Below are 21,949 nucleotides of genomic sequence, written 5' to 3' on the forward strand. Positions count from 1 at the left end.
CACGACATGGAAAGCAGCAGTGGATGAAAAACACAAAGAATAGAAAGCAGCTTGGAAAAGCTACCAGCTTACAGTCTAACATTTAATACTATTAGGGTAAGTTGTCCCAAAGTTTTCAACAACAGCTTGAGTCGTAGCGATCAGGCCCTTTTGGGGTTCAGATTGAGAGCTTGTTTAGACTGCAGCACAAGTTCAGACCAACTATTTTTTAGACCGAGGCTTAATTCAATTCAATTCAATTCAATTCAATTCAATTCAATTCAATTCAATTCAATTCAATTCAATTCAATTCAATTCAATTCAATTCAATTCAATTCAATTCAATTCAATTTTATTTATATAGCGCCAAATCACAACAAAAGTCGCCTCAAGGCGCTTCATAGATACAGAGAAAAACCCAACAATCATATGACCCCCTATGAGCAGCACTTTGGCGACAGTGGGAAGGAAAAACTCCCTTTTAACAGGAAGAAACCTCCAGCAGAACCAGGCTCAGGGAGGGGCGGGGCCATCTGCTGTGATTGGTTGGGGTGAGAGAAGGAAGACAGGATAAAGACATGCTGTGGAAGAGAGACAGAGGTTAATAACAGATATGATTCAATGCAGAGAGGTCTGTTAACACATAGTGAGTGAGTCAGCGCCAGCTGGCTGTGTCGGCTCCAAAGACATTTCTTTCTACACGTGACGTTGATAAAGTATAAACTTCTCTCCACAGAAAAGAAAACTACCCTGAGGTGCTGTGGAGGAAATGTATGATGTCTTTACTAACCAAGAAGTCACATCTGCAATAAACGTTACATATCAAACATGTCTCAAGGAAATATTCTGAAAGTCAGGTTACCGTCTGGTAAATCTTCCTCATTTCAAGCACTGTCGTGTAATTTGTGACAGGAAGTAGCGCTGCATCTGCAACTGGGTCAGATCAGCAGGATTATTCACATCATCAATCTGAAATAAAGCAATCACATTACAGGTGCAGATGGTGCTTGCAAAGGGCACGGGACATTATGATGACTTACCTGCATCCATCATCACTGACTGCTCAGACGAGTCTCCTCCTGGGTCGTTGTGCTACTTCCTCAGTGTAACCCAGTGATGTCCTTGTGTTCTCCTGGTGCTGACGTCAGCCTCTCTCTGTGTATAGAGTCCCTGGACCTTGGCCTGATTTCCTTCCCCGTGGACCCTGAGTGGATAAGCGTAAGAGTGAGTTTGGACTGGATTATTGTGTGGATTGCCGTGAGTCAGCGTGTGAAGAGGAGTTTGGACCTTCCCCTGGCTGCCCTGGACCCAGCTTCGTCCCCCCAGCACTGTATATATGTGTATATCTCACCTGGTGACACCTGTGTAAATAAGCTCATTCAGAGTCCTGTGTTTGAGTCATGCACTCGTAATCGTGACAGTTATGCAAATGGGAACTGATAAGAATTTAGTGATTATAAATTCATTATCAATATCACTAATTGATTCGATTCCTTATCGATTCTCATTGGCTCCAGTTTGAGGGTCACCATCATCATCAAAGACATCCATGCACATTAACTACATGCTGTGTGATCGAACATCCGTGCATGTTGCAGGTGTTCCCACTTTGTTGTGATCGGTGATGTTAAAAAAGTGAACACACATATTAGAATAGAATAGAATTCAACTTTATTGTCATTGCACATGCACAGGTACAGGGCAACGAAATGCAGTTTGCATCCATCCAGAAGTGCTTTAGTGATATAGATATACTACAATATATATTAGCAATAATATATAAAAAAACGCTAAATAGCAGATTCTGGAGAGACACTGAGCCTCGCGTTGTTCACGCGCCGCCAGAACACTTGTCTTTAAAGTAATGCAGTAGTTACTTCAGGATAAAGACAGTCGTGTACGACTCGTTACTTTCATGTTTCTCTGTAAGATGATCTGAACACTGTCACATAATTACCAGTGAACAATATAAACCTACAGGCTACAGTCACACACACCAACACAATCCTGATGACCTCACACGTGATCTTTCTCTGAGTGTGTCGGAGCACAAAGCAAAGATGAAAACAAAGAGACTTCATGACGGTTGTCACGGTGATTCTACTGTAGAAACATGAACAGGTAGAAGATGCAGCCTGACTGCTGTTCAGCAGCAGCTCACGTTATCGCTGGGCTGGGTCACTTCCTCAGCTTCAGCATCACTCTGCGTTCTTAGCTATTAGAGTTAGCATGCTGTTTGTGCAGGTGCTTGCTAAGAGCCAAAGTTGTGTTAACAGTATGATGCAGCTGTTTCTGTCCTGCAGCAGTCCTTTCTCCTACAATAATAAAAGTCTCGTCCATATGCTCTAAACTGCGCCACTATTTCCTCCTCTGAAATCAGCTGATGGTAGTGCAAGAACAGATAAACTGATCGATAGGCAGGCAGACTAACGCTTCCAAGGAACTGGACTGCTGGGAGCAGGTTCTCTACAAGAACCAGTTGTGGATTCCCATCCCTATATGCAGATGATATCTGTCTATGAAGCCAGATGATAAGCACCTGTAGGAATGTCATGAAGACCATTTTTTGCTTCTAAATTCAGATAAAACTCAGGTTATGGTGCTTGGCTCTTTTATTACTTGTAGGCTGGACTACTGTCATTTGTTATTATCAGGATGGCAGCCTGGGCTACAGGAGGCTTCCCATGATGCACTGAGCATTTCCTCTTCACTCACCTGTGTTTGTACACCACTCTACATCTAATCGTTAGTTATTATTAATCTCTGGTTCTCTTCCTGTCACTGTAGATGGGCCTGGTTCTCCAGGAGATTTCTTCCTGTTCAAAGGGAGTTTTCCCTTCCCCCTGTTGCCAAGTGATGCTCACAGGGGCTCATCTGATTGTTGTCTGTATGATTGTAGGGTCTTCACCTTACAATGTGAAGTGCTTTGAGGTAACTGTTGTTTTGATTTGGGACTATAAAGTAGCAGAAACAGCTTCAGCAGGTATGCTCCAAGTCTTACTTCATTTTCATCTTCACATACAGCAGGATGACTCGTCTCCATCACCATGTCCTTACTGATGGAGCTCCAGTCAGCCATGACCTGCTGGAGAGCTGTCTCCTTATGGGGCACTGTCTCTGTAGATGATGTCTTTGTGTTTTTTCTCAGAGCCATGGAGTGATCAGCTGATCAGCTCTGTTCTCCAGTTCCTGCCCCAGCAGTGCACTCAACCCAGAAACTGCTGCAGACACACACTGGAGTGTTTACATACAAACACAGACTGTCAGGTGTCTCGTTGCAGTGAGTGATCTACATGGTAAGAAGAAATGTAGACATGTTACTGCAAAGAAGCTTTCTGCGGTCTAATTATTGACCTGCTGGCTGTTACAGTGAGTCCTTGCAGAGAGAATTCATCACTGCTGTTGTTGTCTGAACCCAGTTTAAGTCAAAGCACAGTTTGAACAGAGCTCAACCAAGTGACTGTGGCTATGAACGATCCTTAACACCTCGGCTCCACTGCCACCAGGACAGATGCAGGTCGACCTCGTCGTGCAACAACACCTGCACTCATTTCAGATTTAACCTTCATTTGCATATTTAAGACACTTCATTCATTGCTTATTTAATTAAACTCTTTACTGTATTTTATTTTTGTTTTTGTCATCTGACCTGTTTAGTTCTCTGATGTTGTATCTTAATGAGTTGGTAAATGTTTTCATGCTTTAACTGCTGTGCCACAATCATTTCTCAGCTTCTGGGATAAATAAATTATTTCTCATCTCTTCTAATATAATTTTAGCAACAAAACTTCGCAAATGTACATATCTCTGACTGAGTCAGTGTGAAGAACAGACAGTTTACTGAAGCACTGACTTTGAGTGTTAATGATGACAGGATACCTCTGCCCTCTACAACAGCGGTCTCCAACCTTTTTTGCGCCGGGGACCAGTTTATGCCCGACAATATTTTCATGGACCGGCCTTTAAGGTGTCGCAGATAAATACAACAAAATAAAACTACAGAAAAAAAGAAGATTTATTCATAACACACGTCAATAGACCCAGGAAAAACGATAAAACCGATAACAAAATAACGCTGAAAACCGATAAAAACCCTGAAAACTATTCATTTCACACCTGAGCCTCAACTCTCGCGGCCCGGTACCAAACGACTCACGGACCGGTACCGGTCCGAGGCCCGGGGGTTGGGGACCGCTGCTCTACGCCATGACAGCGACCCCAAAGGTGAAAGCTGTTTACTTAAATAAGTTGCTTCATAATAACAGTCAAGAAGCTGTGAGAACAAAAGCTTTTAACATATGATTTTTAAAAGATTTTATTTCTGTGGAAATCCAGCCAACATCGTTCAGTTATGCAGTCATGTTTGGTTATTGAAGGCATCTCCATGGCACACGTTATGAAAAACACATGGCACACAGAATGAGGCAGAAGCTGCTCCGTCCCGTCGTCTGCTGTGGTCGTTTATGTACATTAAGGGAATTCCTGCTCCAGAATTGCTCACTGGCAGCTTCCCAGTGTCCTGATTTAAACCTGCACCATGTGGAACTGAGAGATGCTGAAACTACTACTGTGGCTTTCGTAATAGGAAACTTTCTACAGGTTCTCATTAGTACTGACTCAACATTTGGCTAGTCGTGCACACAGCATCTGTTAGACCTTAAGAGGGGCTCTGGCAGCTCTGCTCTTTAGCTGGTAGTAATAAGAAAGGAGGCATCATAAACATCGTATAGGCACAAGTAAGAACATGACAGTTAATCAGAACTTGACATGCAGCTCTTCATGAAAGATTTGGGAGCTAAAACGACGTGTAGATGCAAAGCTAAGTTTTCTTGATGCTTTTGCTCTCTTTCAGTGTTTCTGTGTCTTCATGTAAAATAGAATAGAATAGAATTCAACTTTATTGTCATTGCACATGCACAGGTACAGGGCAACGAAATGCAGTTTGCATCCATCCAACAGCAAAATGCTCAGAGATCAGGGCTCGGTGGGAGCAGTAAGAATCGACCCCGCACACTGTGATAGGTCAAAGGGATGTATCCCGCAGAAAAGCCGTGAATCGCCTTCAACATTTTCAAAATAAATAAATAAATTAATTAATTAATTAAAAAAACAAAAAAAACCCCAAAAAAACCTTCAACATTTTCTAAATATATCCCCATTGAACTGATTTCCCCCATTTGCTGTATTCGCGTGTTTTGCGCATCCTTCACATCTGAGATGTGTAAGTTCGAGTTCACTTCTATGTCCATCGTCAAAACGAAAGAAATCTGAGATAAAGATGCAGTCATTTTACTTTGAAATCCTCCATCGCACACGTTTCCTGCTGAAGTGTAACTTGACGCAGCGCAGGACCACCGCAGCATCCAGGAGGAGACTGAAGTGTGCAGAGAGGGCTGAGCTGCAGCTTGTGAGGTGAGTGTGGATACTGTGGAGGATGTTTGAGGATTAGGAACCACAGTCCACGTTTGTCCGTGGGAGCTGTGAGGCGGTGGTCAGCTCCTCTGTGTTTGCAGTGAGGCTTATTTCAAGGTTAGTTTGACGAGCAGTGATTCGTGTTCTCACAGAGGTGGCAGGATGAGGCTGCGGGGCACTTGGTGTCCTGCCACACAGCGGAGCTACGTCGTTGTTTATAGATATTCATATTTAAAACGAGCATGAATGAAGCGGCTGTAGGCCTGAGCCAGCAGCGTCCTTGAGCAGTGAAGGACGGAGCTGCATCAGCAGGGATGCAGTGACGTCAGCGATGCTCTGTAAGCCTCTGTTGATGCACCAACAGGAACTACATGTATGACGTCGATGATTATTAATCCTGGTGATTCCTTATGTGGCTTTCATCGTCCTGAGATGTGGAGCCCAGCCTGTCGTGGGGCCTGGTGCCCGTAAAGCCGCTCTGACAGACGAGCATTAGCATCTTTAGCCTGTTCTAGCATCATCCGTTTACTTACAGTACACGACCTGCTAAAACCAGACTCCTGCCAGCGCATTCATCCTCTATGCGATTTATGAGGTGTGTGTGGTGTTTCCTGTCTGTGGCGTGTCAGTGGGGTTTTTGGTTTTTACAGTGCACTCGTCTAATTTGACTTCCTGCTGCTGTGCGCTTCCATCAGCACCGTGCAGCTTAAAGTGTGTCCCTGAGAGCTCGTACAAAATGAGCTGATGATGGACAGATGCAAGATTATGGATGTTTGCACCCTCATGCAACCAGGAGGATGTTGTGTCGCATTAGTGTCACCAAGTCATCTAACAAGACTGTGTGTCGAGGCTGTAGCAGCCAAACATTTCAGTGTTTTTCTCAAAACAGACTTCCCACTTTATTCTCAAAATAGAATAGAATAGAATAGAATAGAATAATCCTTTAATTGTCCCACAAGGGGAAATTTGGTTGTAACAGCAGCCAAAAGGACAAATATACTACAAACAGTACACAGGACACAGAACAGAAATATACACAATTTTTCTTACATATTTACATTAAGGACAATGGTTACTATAAACAGAGAGTACTGTACAGTTATTAAATTAAATAAAAATAATTACAGGTAAGAGGCAAACCAGGTTGTAGTGTGAATCGGTTAATTAACTTATTGCAGTTACAGCACTGATGTAAACCTCCATGTTTGTTGGGAGCAGTTCTGATTGTACAGTCTGACAGCTGCAGGGAGGAAGGAGCTGCAGAAACTGCTGCTCCAACATACCACACTGTAAAAAATGACAGATGCCACCAGAGTCATAGAAGGTCTTTAAAAGCGCTCCCTGGACTCCAAATGACCTCAGCAGGTAGAGTCTGCTCTGACCCTTCCTGTACAGAGCATCAGTGTTGTGGCTCCAACCAAATGACCAACAATATTTTTTGTTGGTCCTAATACTACGTCTTATGTCTGTGGTGTGTGGGAGGTGACCCCGATGAAGCCCCCACAGAGAGGACAGGTGTAGAAATGCCCCCCCAGGGTGTTCACCTGGAGCTTTCTTGTGCTCAAACACAGTTTAAAGACATAAATAACTATTTGATTGTTTTACAGATAAAACACTGAAGAAAATGATTACCTGCAGCCTGTATAAACCTGAAACCATGCTACGCTTTATTATAGGAGAGTCTGAAGAGTGCAGTCAAGTTTAATGAGACTACGGTATATTTGCTATATTATCTAGTTATTGTGCACTGTGTGCTTGTTATTGAATCTTCCTGTCGTTGCTGCAGTGTTTGTTGATCCTAGCTGAGGTGGAGGTCAGAGGTCATCATGGGGGAACTGTTCAGAAGTGAGGAGATGACTCTGGCCCAGCTCTTTCTCCAGTCAGAGGCAGCCTACTGCTGTGTGAGCGAGCTGGGAGAACTGGGCATGGTCCAGTTTAGAGATGTGAGTATGAATGGTGCCAGACTGACATGTAAAAGTCATTTTGCTCATCATGGTGTAAGCTGGTTTTGGTGAAGGACAAATCCCAGTAATCCATTTTGAAACATGTGTTTCTTTTTCTAACAACAGCTGAATCCAGATGTAAACGTGTTCCAGCGCAAGTTTGTGAATGAAGTGAGGCGCTGCGAGGAGATGGACAGGAAGCTGAGTGAGTGCTGAGTCTGACTTTCTGCTCCCTTGTTGTGGTAACGAGGTAATCACTGAGTTTCCTCGATGAACAGGGTTTGTTGAGAAGGAGATCAAAAAAGCCAACATCCCGACAGTGGACACTGGAGAGAACCCGGAAGTTCCTTTTCCCAGAGACATGATTGATCTGGAGGTAATCAGCCGTTTCCAAAACAGTGTTCCCTTCTTGTCCATCGCTTTTATCGAGTTGGTACAAACTGTTGTATCTATCAAAATAACGTGTCAACATTATCACAATCAACTGTGTGTGTTTGTCAGGCCACATTTGAGAAGCTGGAGAATGAACTGAAGGAGATAAACACCAACCAGGAAGCCCTGAAGAAGAACTTCCTGGAGCTGACGGAGCTCAAACACATCCTCCATCGAACGCAGCAGTTTTTTAACGAGGTTTGCTCACACATGCACGACACAGAAGAACAAAGGTGTTAGAGTGGCTTTGTTTATGCGTCGATTAAGGCAGCAGTCAGACAGCAGACGAGGACATCAGCTTTGCTGCTACAACACTGCAGTCAAAGGGATTGTCTGGAGCCGCCTGCTGGGCCTCCAGAAGGTTTGGGACAAACACAGTTTTGCAGTTTTACGTCTGAACATCGAGGATCTTATTGAAGTTCAGACTTTTGGCTTTAATTCAAGACATTTGTGAAAGATTTGATTTAAGAGCTGCAGCTTTGTCCATAAACAGTCCCAGGCCTTCAGGTTTCTGGGACTGACAGCAGATCAGTCAGCTGTCAGTGGTGCAGGCCTGGTGAGGCCAGAGGAAGCAGACACGACGTCTGAAGTTGGTTTAAAGTCTGGACTTTGTGTTTTATGCCTTTCGCTGCTTTTAAAGGTAATTTTAAATACGAGGCTCAAAGAGATGTTAGTGCAGGTGAGGGCGGGCATCATTAGGCTGGATAAACCTGCAGCGTCAGACAGGAAGGAGGTGGTTAACTCAGCATGGATGACTGCATGCACCAACAGGCCTGAGAGAAGACAAAGTGCATGATGGCAGAATTATTTCCATGATTAGGAAAAAACCTTTCATAACATGTAACAGGACAGAAACACTCAGGCAGGCGTGTCCCCGTCAGAGTCCACCGCCACCGTTAGCCTAGTTTACAACAAGGAGCACTGATTACTCTCACAGTCTGCACACAGACATACTGGGACATACTGGGACATACTGGGACGGGTGGAACCAAAGTGACCAGTGCTACTGTGAAGGGCTCAGACACTGATAACACAGCACAGTGCAAAGGACCCAAAACTAACTGCAAAAGCCACAAAGAGTTTGTGGAGGTAAAGAAATGATGGGAAAACTTCAATAGTCAGTCATTAATGTGAGCCCAGCTTCTCTGTTGCTGAGCACCAGAGTGGAGACAGACCCACAAACCAGCTTCTCTGTCCTGGCCTGGTCCCAGTTCTGTTCATGGTTCTAGTGTGGAGCTCCTGTTTCCCGGTGTCTCTGTTACCTTACTTCCTGTTTTATTTTGGTAGTCCAGTGTGTGTTGCACTCAGTTTCACTGCCTTGTTTTCACCTGTATGTTTGCACACCTGTTCCCTTGTGTGTCTGTGCTGTATGGCCTCAGTCCTGCCTTTGTCCTTGTTGTACTGTGTGCGCTCTGGCAGTGATGTTTTTGCTGTTTTATTTTATTAGGATCACTTTCCTGTTGAACAAATAGCTTCTTCAGTTTCCCACTCTGCACGCGCTCTGTGAGTGTCCCAGGTCACATGAGTCAACAAATGTGTGACGAGCTGACCTAAAAACGTCTTTCGAACATAAAATGTAAAAGATTGGTTCTAGCAGCCACAGCACTCTGCAGAAACTCTTTATCTGATACTTCAGTGATGTTTCACATGTGCATCTCTTACAGGCTTTGCAGCGGCAGTGCAAAAGTCTGTGTGATGCATGGGCCTAACTGCTGACTTCCTACACCTCATCAGGTGCTGTTTGTTATTTTGTTGGCAGATGGAGGATCCTAACCTGCTGGAGGAGTCATCGGCTCTGATGGAGGGTAGCGAGGGGGGCCGCGGGGCCCCACTCAGACTAGGGTAAATAATAATAAATGTATAAAGTAACATCAATTTATCTTCTGGATCTCTCACGGTTAGTGATCCTGGAGAACTATAAACTCCACAGTGAAGGAACGGTTAATGGTGAAAGCACTTCCTCTATGCAGAAGTGCTTTCTCTCTAACACTCACACTCCACTGGATGCATCAGAGAGAAACTTGGGGTTAGCATCTTGCTGAACAGTGTTTGGCAGGCAGACTGGAGCAGACAGGGATCGAACCATCAACCTTCTAATCAGTAGATAACCTGCTGAACCTGCTGAACTGCAGTCAGTCTGAACATCAGAACAAAACATTTGCTGCATATACCTTATCTGCTGATGCAAGTGGAGCTGGATGCTGTGATTTGCTAGATGCTCACCACAGAACTAAAGAAGTACTGAGACTGTTGTCTCTTATAACTGCTCTCTGGGAGTTTGCATGTTTAGCTCGTTAGCTCGTTTGCTCGTTTGAATTTCATCAAATATATGATCCTGATGCCTTCGTGCAGGGATAGGCAACTCCAGGCCTCGAGGGCCGGTGTCCTGCAGGTTTTAGATCTCCTCCTGGGTCTACACACCTGAATCACATGATGAGTTCGTTACCAGGCCTCTGGAGAACTTCAAGACTTTGGCTGTATCCCAATTCAGGGTCTGCATCCTTAAAGTACGCAGCCTCAACGATCCTCAAGGGCCTTGAGCTTTGTTTGACAGAAATGAAGGAGAAAATCTTTTGTTCATTTGTTTGTTTCTACATGAGCTTTGATCATTCTCTGATTAAGCTCAGCTATTGAACGGCGTATATTTTAAAGTAAAGGCTTTAAAACCAAGTTAGTACAAACGTCACTAATGTCACATGACTTTGCCGACATGTGGCCAACAGGAATGTTTTAATGTTCTTCCTTATTAAACATTTGCACATAAATAAGTGACATAATATTCAGTACTTACTTAAAGTTTACTCTTCGGGCGCCCCTCATCCACCGTTTTTTTCCGGCAAAATTATCCACACCCACCGCCGCGCTATGCATTCTGGGATATGTTGGGCCCCGAAGGCTACACCGCCACATCCTTAAAATTCAGGGAAATGAAGGACGCATTTGAGGGCCGCATTTCGAGCAGCCTTCGAATTGGGACAGCCTTCGTCGCGCCGCTGTGACGTAATCGGCCTTAAAATGCGGCCTTTAAGGCTGCAGACCCTGAATTGGGATACAGCCATTATCATTGAGCCGTTTCAATCAGCTGTGTTGGATCGAGGACGCGTCTCAAACCTCGAGGCCTGGAGTTGGACACCTGTGTCTTAGTGGATCTCAAGCTCACATTTGTCACTCGTGAACTGTGATGGATTATAAGCTGCGGCGTTTCTGTCGTGCTGGTTTCGTGTCTGTGCAGCTTTGTGGCCGGAGTGATCAGCAGGGAGAGGATTCCCACCTTTGAGCGGATGCTGTGGAGGGTGTGCCGTGGTAATGTCTTTTTAAGGAAGGCAGAGATCGAGGACCCACTAGAGGACCCCACCACAGTGAGTAGAGTGATAGTGGAGTTGTGCAGAGTAGTAATGAGAACAGAATTTCAAACAAGAATCGAATAAAGCAGATAAATAATACATGTGGGACTCTGGGACACAGAGCACTAATGTTTCGTTCTCTTCCAACAGGGAGATCAAGTCCACAAGTCGGTGTTCATCATCTTCTTCCAGGGTGACCAGCTGAAGAACCGGGTGAAGAAGATCTGTGAGGGGTGGGTGCTGCATGAAAAAACGTTGCTGCTGTCACTGTTTTATTGACCGTCTCCATTTTAAAATGTAGAATCACGCAGCGTGATGCTTATGTTTAGTCCTGACACGGTTTCACGATCACGTAGTAGCATCACAGCTAAGTGCTAGTTAAGAATGAGCGCTGTGACGGCTGTAAATCCACAGCGTGGAGCATTTTCTGTGGAGAGTGACACACACGTCCCGTCTGTCATCACGAAAGGCTTTGATCTGATTCTAGTGAAATGTACGATATGTCCAGCGTAACATGGCCTGTGATGAAGTCAGGGAGGCTCAGGGAGGGGCGGGGCCATCTGCTGCGACCGCTGTGTGGTCAGACTGACTGTGGCGTTCCTGCAGGTTCCGTGCGTCGCTCTACCCCTGCCCAGAGACCCCGCAGGAGAGGAAGGAGATGCTGGCTGGAGTCAACAGCCGCATCGATGACCTGCAAATGGTAAGTTATGTGTCTCTACAGGCATCAGCCAAACGCTTACAGTCTTGTAAAACCCCGACCTCGACCCCGGACAGATGCCTATTTATCGTCTAAGCCGCAGAGCTGTGAGCGGTGCACGTCTTTTGCTCACTAAACCAGATGAAATCATGAGACGCTCTGCACAGCAGTGTGCACTCCTGCACCTTTCCTTCAGAACATTTATTTCCAGTCAAATTACAAAGGCCCTTGTATGTAGACAGGCTTCATTGTGCTACACGTCTTATCTTTGAAAGAGCCGCGTCCTTTATGTGCTGTGGTTCCCCCGTTTCTCCTTATTAAGACAGGAAAAAGCCTGTTCTGCTTGAAAGGTCTGATCCTGCCAGACGCACACCACAGCACAGCCTAGCACTACACTGAAATACAAGTTGTGTGAATGAATGTGACGTAGGTTTTCTGCACATTTCAAACTTCAACAAGAAAACGTGAAAAATCAAAGAGGTTAACAGGATGAAACATCCCTCCACGCTGCTGCTGTAGGTGCTGAACCAAACCGAGGACCACCGTCAGCGAGTGCTTCAGGCTGCTTCTAAGACCATGCGGGTGTGGTTCATCAAGGTGAGGAAGATGAAGGCCATCTACCACACGCTGAACCTCTGCAACATCGACGTCACGCAGAAGTGTCTGATAGCTGAGGTGTGGTGTCCTGTCTCAGACCTGGACTCGATCCAGTTCGCTCTGCGCAGAGGAACGGTGAGTTTGGTCCCGTCTCTGCAGCCTGTCGCACATTTCTCTGCTCTGCTGCTCGTGCTGTGCATCCGAGCCCACAGACACCCACGGTCACTCACAAACTGGACTCAGGTTGGGATCAAACTAGGATGTTTCCAAAGAGAATCGTGTCTTAGTTAGGAGTCAACTTTATTGTCATTACACATGTATAAATACGGGTGAACTAAGTACAGTTTGCATCTAATCAGACGTGCAAAGAGCAGATGATGTTGTTCCCATAGTTACTACCCAGCGATAAGTAAGTAAAACTTTATTGCACCTTTTAAGAAATACAGTCACGAAGTGCTTCACAACAATGCATAAAAACAAGAAACATGAAAACAAAACAGGTTTAAAACAATATGTTTTTAACTGGAGGTGACTGATCTGAAGTCCACAGAGAGTTCCAGAGTGTTCAGCTCAGTGTGGGGCGCTGTGAGCCCTGGTCACAGGACCATGAGGGACACGTGGGTGCAGAAGCTCTCTGATATAAACTAGCGCCTGTACATGAGACGCTCTCCATGTCAATAAAAGAATCTTATATTGTACGCTGAAATAAACCAGACGCCAGTGCAGCTGCATCAGGATCACGTGAAGGATTTAGTCGAAGCCTGTCGGGATCGTTCTGAGCAAACGCTCTACGGAGGTTTTGCTAACACACGCGTGCACTGCAGGAATCCAAATGTGAGGAAACAACAGCGCGAATAATCGTTTCCAGTTCAGGACGTGACACAGTGCAGCTTATGTTGTAGATGATAAACACAGGAACGAGCTGAGTCTTCACATGTGCATCCACAGAACCAACAAGTGTCTCCTTTATCCCAGACACACGTTTCTGCTGCACAGTTATTTCAGTTTGTCTCGATTTAGTTAAAGAAATCTGTCTGCCATCCAAAGTGTACAGCGGAATATCATCTGCATAGCAGAGATAAAACATGTCTGAGCAGAATGGAAAGAAATGTTAGAAAAACACTTCTTTATGTCATATTTTACATTTAAGTTGGCACAGGCCAACAAACAGCTGACGGGGAATCTCCCTGTTTAGACTAATAAGTTACCTCAGCGGTCCCAAACCTTTTTGCACCACAGACCAATATTTTCACGGACCGGCCTTTAAGGTGTTGCGGATAAATGCAACAAAATAAAACGATAGGACCAAGTTACCGAGTTAATGATCAAAACCATAAATTTCACACCCGAGCCTCAATTGTCGCGCCCGGTACCAAACGAGCCCCCGGGGGTTGGGGACCGCTGATAGTTGGATGAGGACAGTATCTGAGAGATGCTTTGATTAGCTGTAAAGACAAAGTTCACTGGTCTGTGGACCTTTGGATGAGGAGCTCACTGAGGTCTGAGGTCCAGTCAGAGGTTTTCTAAACGAGGCTTTATTTCACAGGAGAGGAGCGGATCAACAGTGCCCTCCATCCTAAACAGGATGCAGACCAAACAGACTCCACCCACCTTCAACAAGACCAACAAGTTCACATCAGGCTTCCAGAATATTGTGGACGCCTACGGCATCGGAAGTTACCGGGAAATCAATCCAGGTCATATTGAAATGACTGTTCATTCAAACGTGTGATTGTGACTGCGGTGAATGTGAAGCTCTCCTGGACTCTGCAGCAGTTCAGTGTTCAGGCCAAACTAATCGAGTGTCAACCAAACGAACAGAGCGAGTTTGCTTCTGTTACAAAGATTTGTTACTTTGTGTGTAAAATGTGTTATTTGCTTCAAGTTTCAGCAGCAGAGTTGAATGATGGTTGTTGGATCCCTGTGTGCCTACAGCTCCGTACACCATCATCACCTTCCCCTTCCTGTTTGCTGTCATGTTTGGTGACATGGGCCACGGCCTGCTGATGACCTGTGCTGCCCTCTACCTGGTCATTCGAGAGAGTCGCCTCCTCGCCCAGAAGAGTGACAATGAGGTACGTTAACACGTAGAAGTAATCCAACATAGTAAATCCTGGTTGTTCAATCGGTGAGCAGAAGCATCATATTCCAGTGTTTTCTGTTTGCTTCTGTAGATGTTCAACATGATTTTTGCTGGGCGCTACATCATCCTCCTGATGGGCATCTTCTCCGTCTACACAGGCGTCATTTACAACGACTGTTTCTCTAAGTCACTCAACATGTTTGGGTCTGGCTGGAGTGTCAGGCCCATGTTCGGCCCCAAAGGAGCCAACTGGACGTGAGTTCAGGCTCTTCCAGTTTTTCTGCATCACAAATGAAGTTTAGATTTCCACTTTTCCTGTTTGTGACCACTACCAGACCAAAACCAGTACTGAATGTCATCCCCAGCGCTAACTCGAAGCAGCTAACTCGAAGCAGCTAACTCGAAGCAGCTAACTCGAAGCAGCTAACTCGAAGCAGCTAACTCGAAGCAGCTAACTCGAAGCAGCTAACTCGAAGATTAAACTTACTTCAGTCTCCAAGAAATAACTGAAAACGCTATTGTTACGACCCGGCTATAGCTGGGACGTAGCTAAACAGCTAGACAGCTAAACCTTTAAAATTACCGAGTGGCACAAACACAGCCTCAGAGGAAAAAACGAATCTGATGCATGTAATCCAGTTCAGCATGTGAGCCTGTAGGAACCTAAAGGAGACTTCTGTAGTCAGGAGCACTTGTTCAGCTGCTTGTTAACAGTTATCTAATCAGCCAATCACTCACTTTGAACACGGCATGGTTGTGTCAGACGGTCTGCTGAGATCATCTCAGTGAGCAGCAGCTCTTTGGTGAAAATGCCTGTTTGATGTCAGAGCTAATAGGAAGTAAGTTAATAACATGCAGGAGAGCATCTCTGAACAAACTCTCATATTTAAGAGTTAGAATTTAAATGCAGCAAAGCTAATTATACAAAACACAAGATAACTGACTGTCAAAGTAAGACGGGAAGCCAACGTCATCATATGGGTCCACCCTGTTACTAGCGAGGTGTAACTAATGAAGTGGCCAGTGTGTGTGTGTGGCAGGTTCGTGCTCTAAACTGTTTCTCATCTTGCAGCATGTATTGTAGTTCTTCTCCTTCTCTCTGTCCCAGGTCTGAGACTCTTGATGGAAATGCAGTTCTCCAGTTAGATCCTGCTATTCCCGGCGTGTTCGGTGGACCTTATCCACTCGGAATTGACCCGGTAAACAATGCATGTACTCACTATCACAACTAAATCAAATTACCGGCTCTAATTGTCTCCAGTGCACGACAACCTGCTCATTTCATCTTGGGCTGGTGAAATCAGTGATAGGAATGCCAATAATCCAGTTTGTGAGCCAAGCAACAATCGATGCTGTCAGAGCTCCATAGCTGTCGGTCCTCACTGTGCTACAGAGATGATTAAACACACAGATGTGAGACCGTGTGACACAATGAGTCACCTGCCCCTGAACCCTGTCGGAGGAAACTTCAGTATCCAGTAGGGCTGGGCCATATCATACCGTTTATACTGTATTATACCAGTATAATGTTGGGCAACGATAAGAAAATGAGATGTGGCGATAGAATATGGGTAAAACACACATGCGCAGTGCCTTTGTTTACATACGCACATGGCGGCAAAAGCATGGCGGCGACACAGAATGAGAAGGGTGAAAGTGGATCGTTGAGTGAAACAGATGAACCTGAACTGGTTTGTAAAAATGCTGCAACTTCACTGGTGTGGAACTGGTTTAGCTTTCGTCCGTCAGATACAAAACAAAGCACTATTTTTGGTAGCGCATGCTAGCGGGCCGTCGTTATTACCGTGTTGTTTGGAAAATACGGCACTTAAAATTAATCCTTTGATTTTTCTGAAAGTCGACAGAGCCCCTTATAATCCCGTGTGCCTTATGTATGAACTCTGGTTGTGTTTACTGACCTCGAGACGATTTTATGTGCACGGCGCTCGAAAGTCTGTCAAATGTTTTAGTACGACTTTGCTAAGCTACGAAGCCGCACCGCTTGATGGATTGTTGGAGCATTACGGCTATCGTAGGCGGAGCCTCGCGGAGTGATACGTACTGTGCTTCAACATAATATTACCGTATTGTGTGTGTTTAACCTCTTTTTAAGTTTTGTGGATATTATACATGGTTATGCTGAGGATATGTCGGCCAGTTTCCACTGGAAATGCTTTTTGGTTAAACTGTCAGCAAAGAATTTGCACTGTTACATGTTTATGTAACTTTAATGCAGATAAAAACAGCTGCTTGTTTAAGTGAAAATACATTGATGGTTTTTTATTTTTGCACGAATAAAGTTGTGGAGTTGTAAAGTATTTTGTCTAGTGTCAATTATATCATAAGTTATATCGTTACGGCAAATTTTTCTCTGCAGATCTGGAATATTGCCACCAACAAGCTGACTTTCCTCAACTCCTTTAAGATGAAGATGTCCGTCATCCTGGGCATCATCCACATGATATTTGGAGTTTCTCTCAGCCTCTTCAACCACCTGTAAGAGTCACACTGAGGGCTGATACTGAATGTTCAAACACAGCTGATCATTTTCAAACAGGCACCATGCTGTTCTGTTGTTCATGTGTGACCTCGCTGCGCTGCAGGTACTTCAAGAAGCCTCTGAACATTTTCCTGGGCTTCATCCCAGAGATTGTCTTCATGACCAGCTTGTTCGGCTACCTTGCCCTGCTGATCTTCTACAAGTGGACAGCCTACACCGCCCAGACGTCCAAGGATGCTCCCAGCCTGCTCATCCACTTCATCAACATGTGTCTCTTCAACTACGGTGACCCCACCAACAAACGCCTCTACGAGGGACAGGTGCTCCTCCCATTGCCCGCCCTCTCCTGACATAGCCCGTCACACTGACATGTTAGAGTCGTGCAGTTCTGCAGAGCAAACAGATATTTCAGTGTGCTTTACTTTCCCTCAGAAACTTGAGGTCAAGCTTCACTGTAGAACAAAACAAACACAGCAGCTTGGAGCAGTTTGAGCTTTGCTTATTGATACCATCTCATAAAGGTGCAGGTCGTGTCCTTCTGTCAGTATGCCGAGGTTTACCATTTAAATTAGTTTTAAATTGTTGATTTTTGCAGTTTTAAATCGAGGTGATAATTTTTCATTTCCTGTTTCGTGTGTGTGTATAATTTGAAATTCTTTATCATTCTCACCTCTCAGTATGATGGTTGTGCTGCTGGCACCTAGTGGGGTTCATTTGTTGGCTATAACACAGTTTACAACAGTTCTACCTTAAAACATGGACAACCTGCACGGATGTTTTGTTGTTAGTGAAACTCTGTAGTGGTACAGTTGGGGTCAGGTATATACATTCATTACGGGGCTTAAAATCATGGTAATTTTGGCTTTTAATGATTCCTTTGAGTTGTTTTTTCAGCATGGGATACATCTTTAATGACTAAAAAAATCATTCAGTGCACAAGTTTGAATTTATTCAGGATTTTCTCATTTAAAAAAACCAAAAACATTAAATTCCCAGCTCGCCTCTGTGGGCGCTCTATCCTCCAAGCTCGGGTCCTCCACCAGAGGCCTGGGAGCTTGAGGGTCTGCAGTATCTTAGCTGTTCCCAGGACTGCGCACTTCTGGACAGAGATCTCCGATGTTATTCCCGGGATCTGCTGGAGCCACTCGCCTAGTTTGGGAGTCACTGCACTGAGTGCTCTGATTACCACTGGGACACCGTCACCTTCACCCTCCACATCCTCTCGAGCTCTTCTCTGAGTCCTTGGTATTTCTGCAGCTTCTCGTGTTCCTTCTTCCTGATGTTGCTGTCGTTCACTACATCGATCACTACGGCCGTCTTCTTCTGTTTGTCCTCCACCACTATGTCCGGTTGGTTAGCCACCACCATTTTGTCCGTCTGTATCTGGAAGTCCCACAGGATCTTGCTCGATCTCCACCACCCTTGGGGGCATCTCCCATTGTGACCTCGGGACTTCCAGGTTATACTCGGCACAGATGTTCCTGTACACTATGCCGGCCACTTGGTTATGGCGTTCCATGTATGCCCTGCCTGCTAGCATCTTGCACCCTGCTGTTCTGTGCTGGATTGTCTCATCTTTACACAGCCTGGGGTCTTGCCTGGTGTGATAGACCCCAGCCTCTATGGATCTGTGCTCAGAGTTTGTTCCTGTGCTGCCATGATTAGAGCCTCTGTGCTGTCTTTCAGTCCAGCTTTGTCCAGCCACTGGTAGGATTTCTGGATATCAGCCACCTCCTCTATCTGCCGGTGGTACATACCGTGCAGAGACCTGTCCTTCCATGATGGTTCCTCCTCTTTCTTAGGTTTCTGCTGCCTGAGGAGCATCTCCTTGGCAGATCCCGCACTTGATGGTGACTTGTGCTATGGGCTTGAGGTTGGCCTCTAGTGTTGTCCGCCACATCCCCGTTGAGTTCCTGATGAAGGCTCTTCAGGTCCTGTTGATCTTGTACAGTTCTCGGCATTCCAGGATCCAGGAGTGGGGCATTGAGTCATGGGCCTCCTTGTAATCAGTCCAGTTGGTCTTGGCTGACTGCTTGGTCTGCCAGCAGCTGGTGTTTTGTGCCTCTGGTATTCTTGCCCCTTTCTGTGCTCATGTATTGACCCATGTGCCTGTTCGTCTTAGCCGCTATGATGCCTGACAGGAGCGTCCACGTGGTGCTGAGGCAGGTTATTGGTCGGTAGTTGGAGGGGACCGCTCCCTTCTGGGGGTCCTTGAGGATCAGGACCGTCCGACCTTCGGTTAGCTATTCCGGGTGTCCCTCGTTAACTAGCAGCTGGTTCATTTGTGCTGCCAGGCGCTCGTGGAGTGCAGTCAGCTTCTTCAGCCTGTAGGCGTGAACCATGTCGGGGCCTGGTTCTGTCCAACTCTTCATACTGGAGACCCTTTCTTGGATATCTGCCACTACAAGTTGTTGTTTAACAACATTAGTTGTTCGTTAGTTATCAGTTCTTGTTGCAAGATGAAGGTGAAGATCTGGCAGCAGTTGTAGTTTTTTCTGTTATTTTTAGTTACATGTGATCGATTAGAGCGTGTTGGGTCTTTAATCATTTAAAGCACAGCAGAGCTCGTATGTTGAAGTCTTGTGGGTTTCATTGTCAATCTGTTATGTTGTGCTCTGTAATTGCAGTTTGAGGTTCTGTTTTAGACCAAGACCTGTTTGTACACTGCTCATTTCTTAATTAACCTCTCTCTTTGAATCTTTAGATGGCGATCCAGGTTTTGTTGGTGCTGATTGCCCTTGCATGTGTTCCCTGTATGCTGATTGTGAAAACTATGGTGCTTCGGCGTCAGCACCTGTGGAAAAAGCACCTGGTATGTGCATCTGACCACAACTAGAACCCTACTTCTATCTTTCATTACTGTTAAGTTAAGTTACTACCTTTGATATAACCTTTTGTTTTCTTACTCCTGTCATTCATTTCAATGCACATTGTGTAACGTGGTTGGTTGTGCTGCCATGAAAACTGCTTAAAGCCAGCTTTGGAAACGTTGATATTTTGGCGAGAAATGTACGATAACGACTCAACAGACAAAGGACACCCTAAAATTCGATGATACTTTGATTCAGTTGTCTTAACTGTATATTTGGCAGTTTTCTATCCAAAATGGTGACGACCATTACCGAGTGCTACCTTGGTAGATATGCCACCTGGAGCTTTCATATCTCTCACTGGTTATGGATCTTATTCCACTGAAGATCAGCAGAGCTAAAACCTCACAAAGACTCTTTATAACTGTAAATGTGGGGCCTGATCTTTACAGAGCAGATTAGCTTTAGCAGTGTTATACATGCTCACACGTTGTAAGAGAGGTGACTGTGGACTTTTGCATGTATTTAAAGGTTTTTATCAACAATGTCTGAACAGACCTAACTGGCTTAGTTTGCACTGATTGCTATGTTTAGGAGCAGGGCTGTTTCTCACTACACAGTACTTTGCCTGAGTGCTTCTCTTCTGGGAGAAGACGGCCAATAAGCAACACTATGGCAAACATTAGTTTAGAAAAGGAGTTTCTATTTATTAACACCAACAAACAGTCGGCTCTCAGCACAGCAGCACAGCACAAACTGTCTGAAGAGGGCTAAACAAACACTTGTGACTACTTAAGCTAACGAGAAAAGATTAGCCAGCTAGCTGCAATCATAGATCATAAAGACTGATGCCATCGGGCTGTGAACCCAGTTATGAAGTGTCAGACTAAGTGTTTTCACTGTCGCCATTCAAAGTGGACGTGACAGGCTAAGTGTGGCGTGAGTGCACGGTCGCTCACTAACGACTGTTAGTCACACGCTGTGGATAGCTCTGCTTTCTGACAGATAAGTCACTGTTTGTTTGTTTGTTTGTTTGTTTGTTTGTTTGTTTGTTTGTTTTGCACGAGCCAAAATGATCCAAACTGCTCATCAGAAACTCGACTGTCTCTGCAGCTCGTTTCTGATGTTTCAGTTAATTTGGTCAAATTAGCCACAAGAAGGACTTTTTCCCATCAGTCTGGTCAAAGGGACATTTGACCATTAGTGGAAAACAGTGGTCATTATCAGCAGAACACAGCTGTCACATGATTCAGCCACATTGTTCAATTCATTTTTTTATATAGCTCCAAATCAGGATAACAGTCGCCTCGTTATATTGTAAGGTAAAGACAATCGTTCAGAGAAAATCCCAACTATCAAATGACATGTCGGTATAACGATGGTCTTCAGGAACCTGCGGCTCCTGAAGACCATCGTTATACCGACGGCACTGTGTGCAGCGGAGACTTGGAAATCAACTGCAAAGATCAACCGCCATCTTGACGTTTTCCAACAACGTTGTCTTCGATGGCTGCTCAAGATCACATATCGGGATCGCGTTACCAATGAAGAAGTATATCGCCGTGCGGAAGTAGAGCCGCTCCATGTCCAAGTCACCAAGCGTCGGTTCAGATTTGCCGGTCACATCCTTCGGCTACCGGATCCGAGACCTGCCCGTGTCGCGGTTCTGTGGAACCCGAAGAATGGAAAGAGACGGCGAGGAAGACCTAAAATAACATGGAGGAGGACTTTCCTTGAAGATTTATGTTCAGTCGAACTGTCATGGGATGAAGCAACAACTGCCGCGATAGACCGAGTTCGATGGCGTTCTCTTGTCGCCCGATGCGCCGATCGGCGCAGGAGGATCTAAGTCTAAGTCAAATGACACCGTAGTTTTCCTCTTGACCCAGAGGCCAAGAGGTTCGCCAAGCTCTCAAAGGGCTGACACAGACAGCCAGTTTAAAATAGCTTATGAAGCTAACATGAAGGCACCAGTGGATTCAAACCCACAACCTTGCTGCCAGGTGACTGGCACTGCTGTGCTGTCACATTAAACCACCTTCCCAGATTCATGTGGGTTAGCTATGTTACAGCTAGCTAATACTATCACACAGCCTTTGGACACATGGTGAAACTGCAGGTTTTGCTTTTCAAATTTAAGATAACTTCAAGG

At 45.2% G+C, this 21,949-nt stretch overlaps 1 protein-coding gene across 4 annotated transcripts in view; it reads left to right on the forward strand.

Moving 5' to 3' along the window:
• The first annotated feature begins 5,300 nt into the window (after positions 1–5,300).
• The window catches only part of atp6v0a1b (ATPase H+ transporting V0 subunit a1b), a 29,939-nt gene continuing 13,290 nt past the window's right edge, over positions 5,301–21,949 (forward strand). For all 4 annotated transcript variants that reach the window (XM_087837002.1, XM_087837003.1, XM_087837004.1 and 1 more), the window contains exons 1-17: positions 5,301–5,391; positions 7,178–7,334; positions 7,461–7,539; positions 7,613–7,710; positions 7,836–7,964; positions 9,526–9,608; positions 10,999–11,125; positions 11,261–11,343; positions 11,717–11,810; positions 12,327–12,539; positions 13,951–14,101; positions 14,340–14,479; positions 14,579–14,742; positions 15,596–15,686; positions 16,865–16,983; positions 17,091–17,307; positions 19,692–19,799. In XM_087837002.1, coding sequence (XP_087693128.1) covers positions 7,218–7,334; positions 7,461–7,539; positions 7,613–7,710; positions 7,836–7,964; positions 9,526–9,608; positions 10,999–11,125; positions 11,261–11,343; positions 11,717–11,810; positions 12,327–12,539; positions 13,951–14,101; positions 14,340–14,479; positions 14,579–14,742; positions 15,596–15,686; positions 16,865–16,983; positions 17,091–17,307; positions 19,692–19,799 — 2,013 coding nt within the window. In that variant the 5' untranslated portion in view covers positions 5,301–5,391; positions 7,178–7,217. The remainder of the gene's footprint in view (positions 5,392–7,177; positions 7,335–7,460; positions 7,540–7,612; positions 7,711–7,835; positions 7,965–9,525; positions 9,609–10,998; positions 11,126–11,260; positions 11,344–11,716; positions 11,811–12,326; positions 12,540–13,950; positions 14,102–14,339; positions 14,480–14,578; positions 14,743–15,595; positions 15,687–16,864; positions 16,984–17,090; positions 17,308–19,691; positions 19,800–21,949) is intronic.

The sequence above is a fragment of the Neolamprologus brichardi genome, unplaced genomic scaffold (genome assembly GCF_056152115.1).
Source record: "Neolamprologus brichardi isolate AB-2024 unplaced genomic scaffold, ASM5615211v1 NODE_ptg000038l+_length_1369362_cov_1, whole genome shotgun sequence".
NCBI classification, from domain to species: Eukaryota; Metazoa; Chordata; class Actinopteri; order Cichliformes; family Cichlidae; genus Neolamprologus; species Neolamprologus brichardi.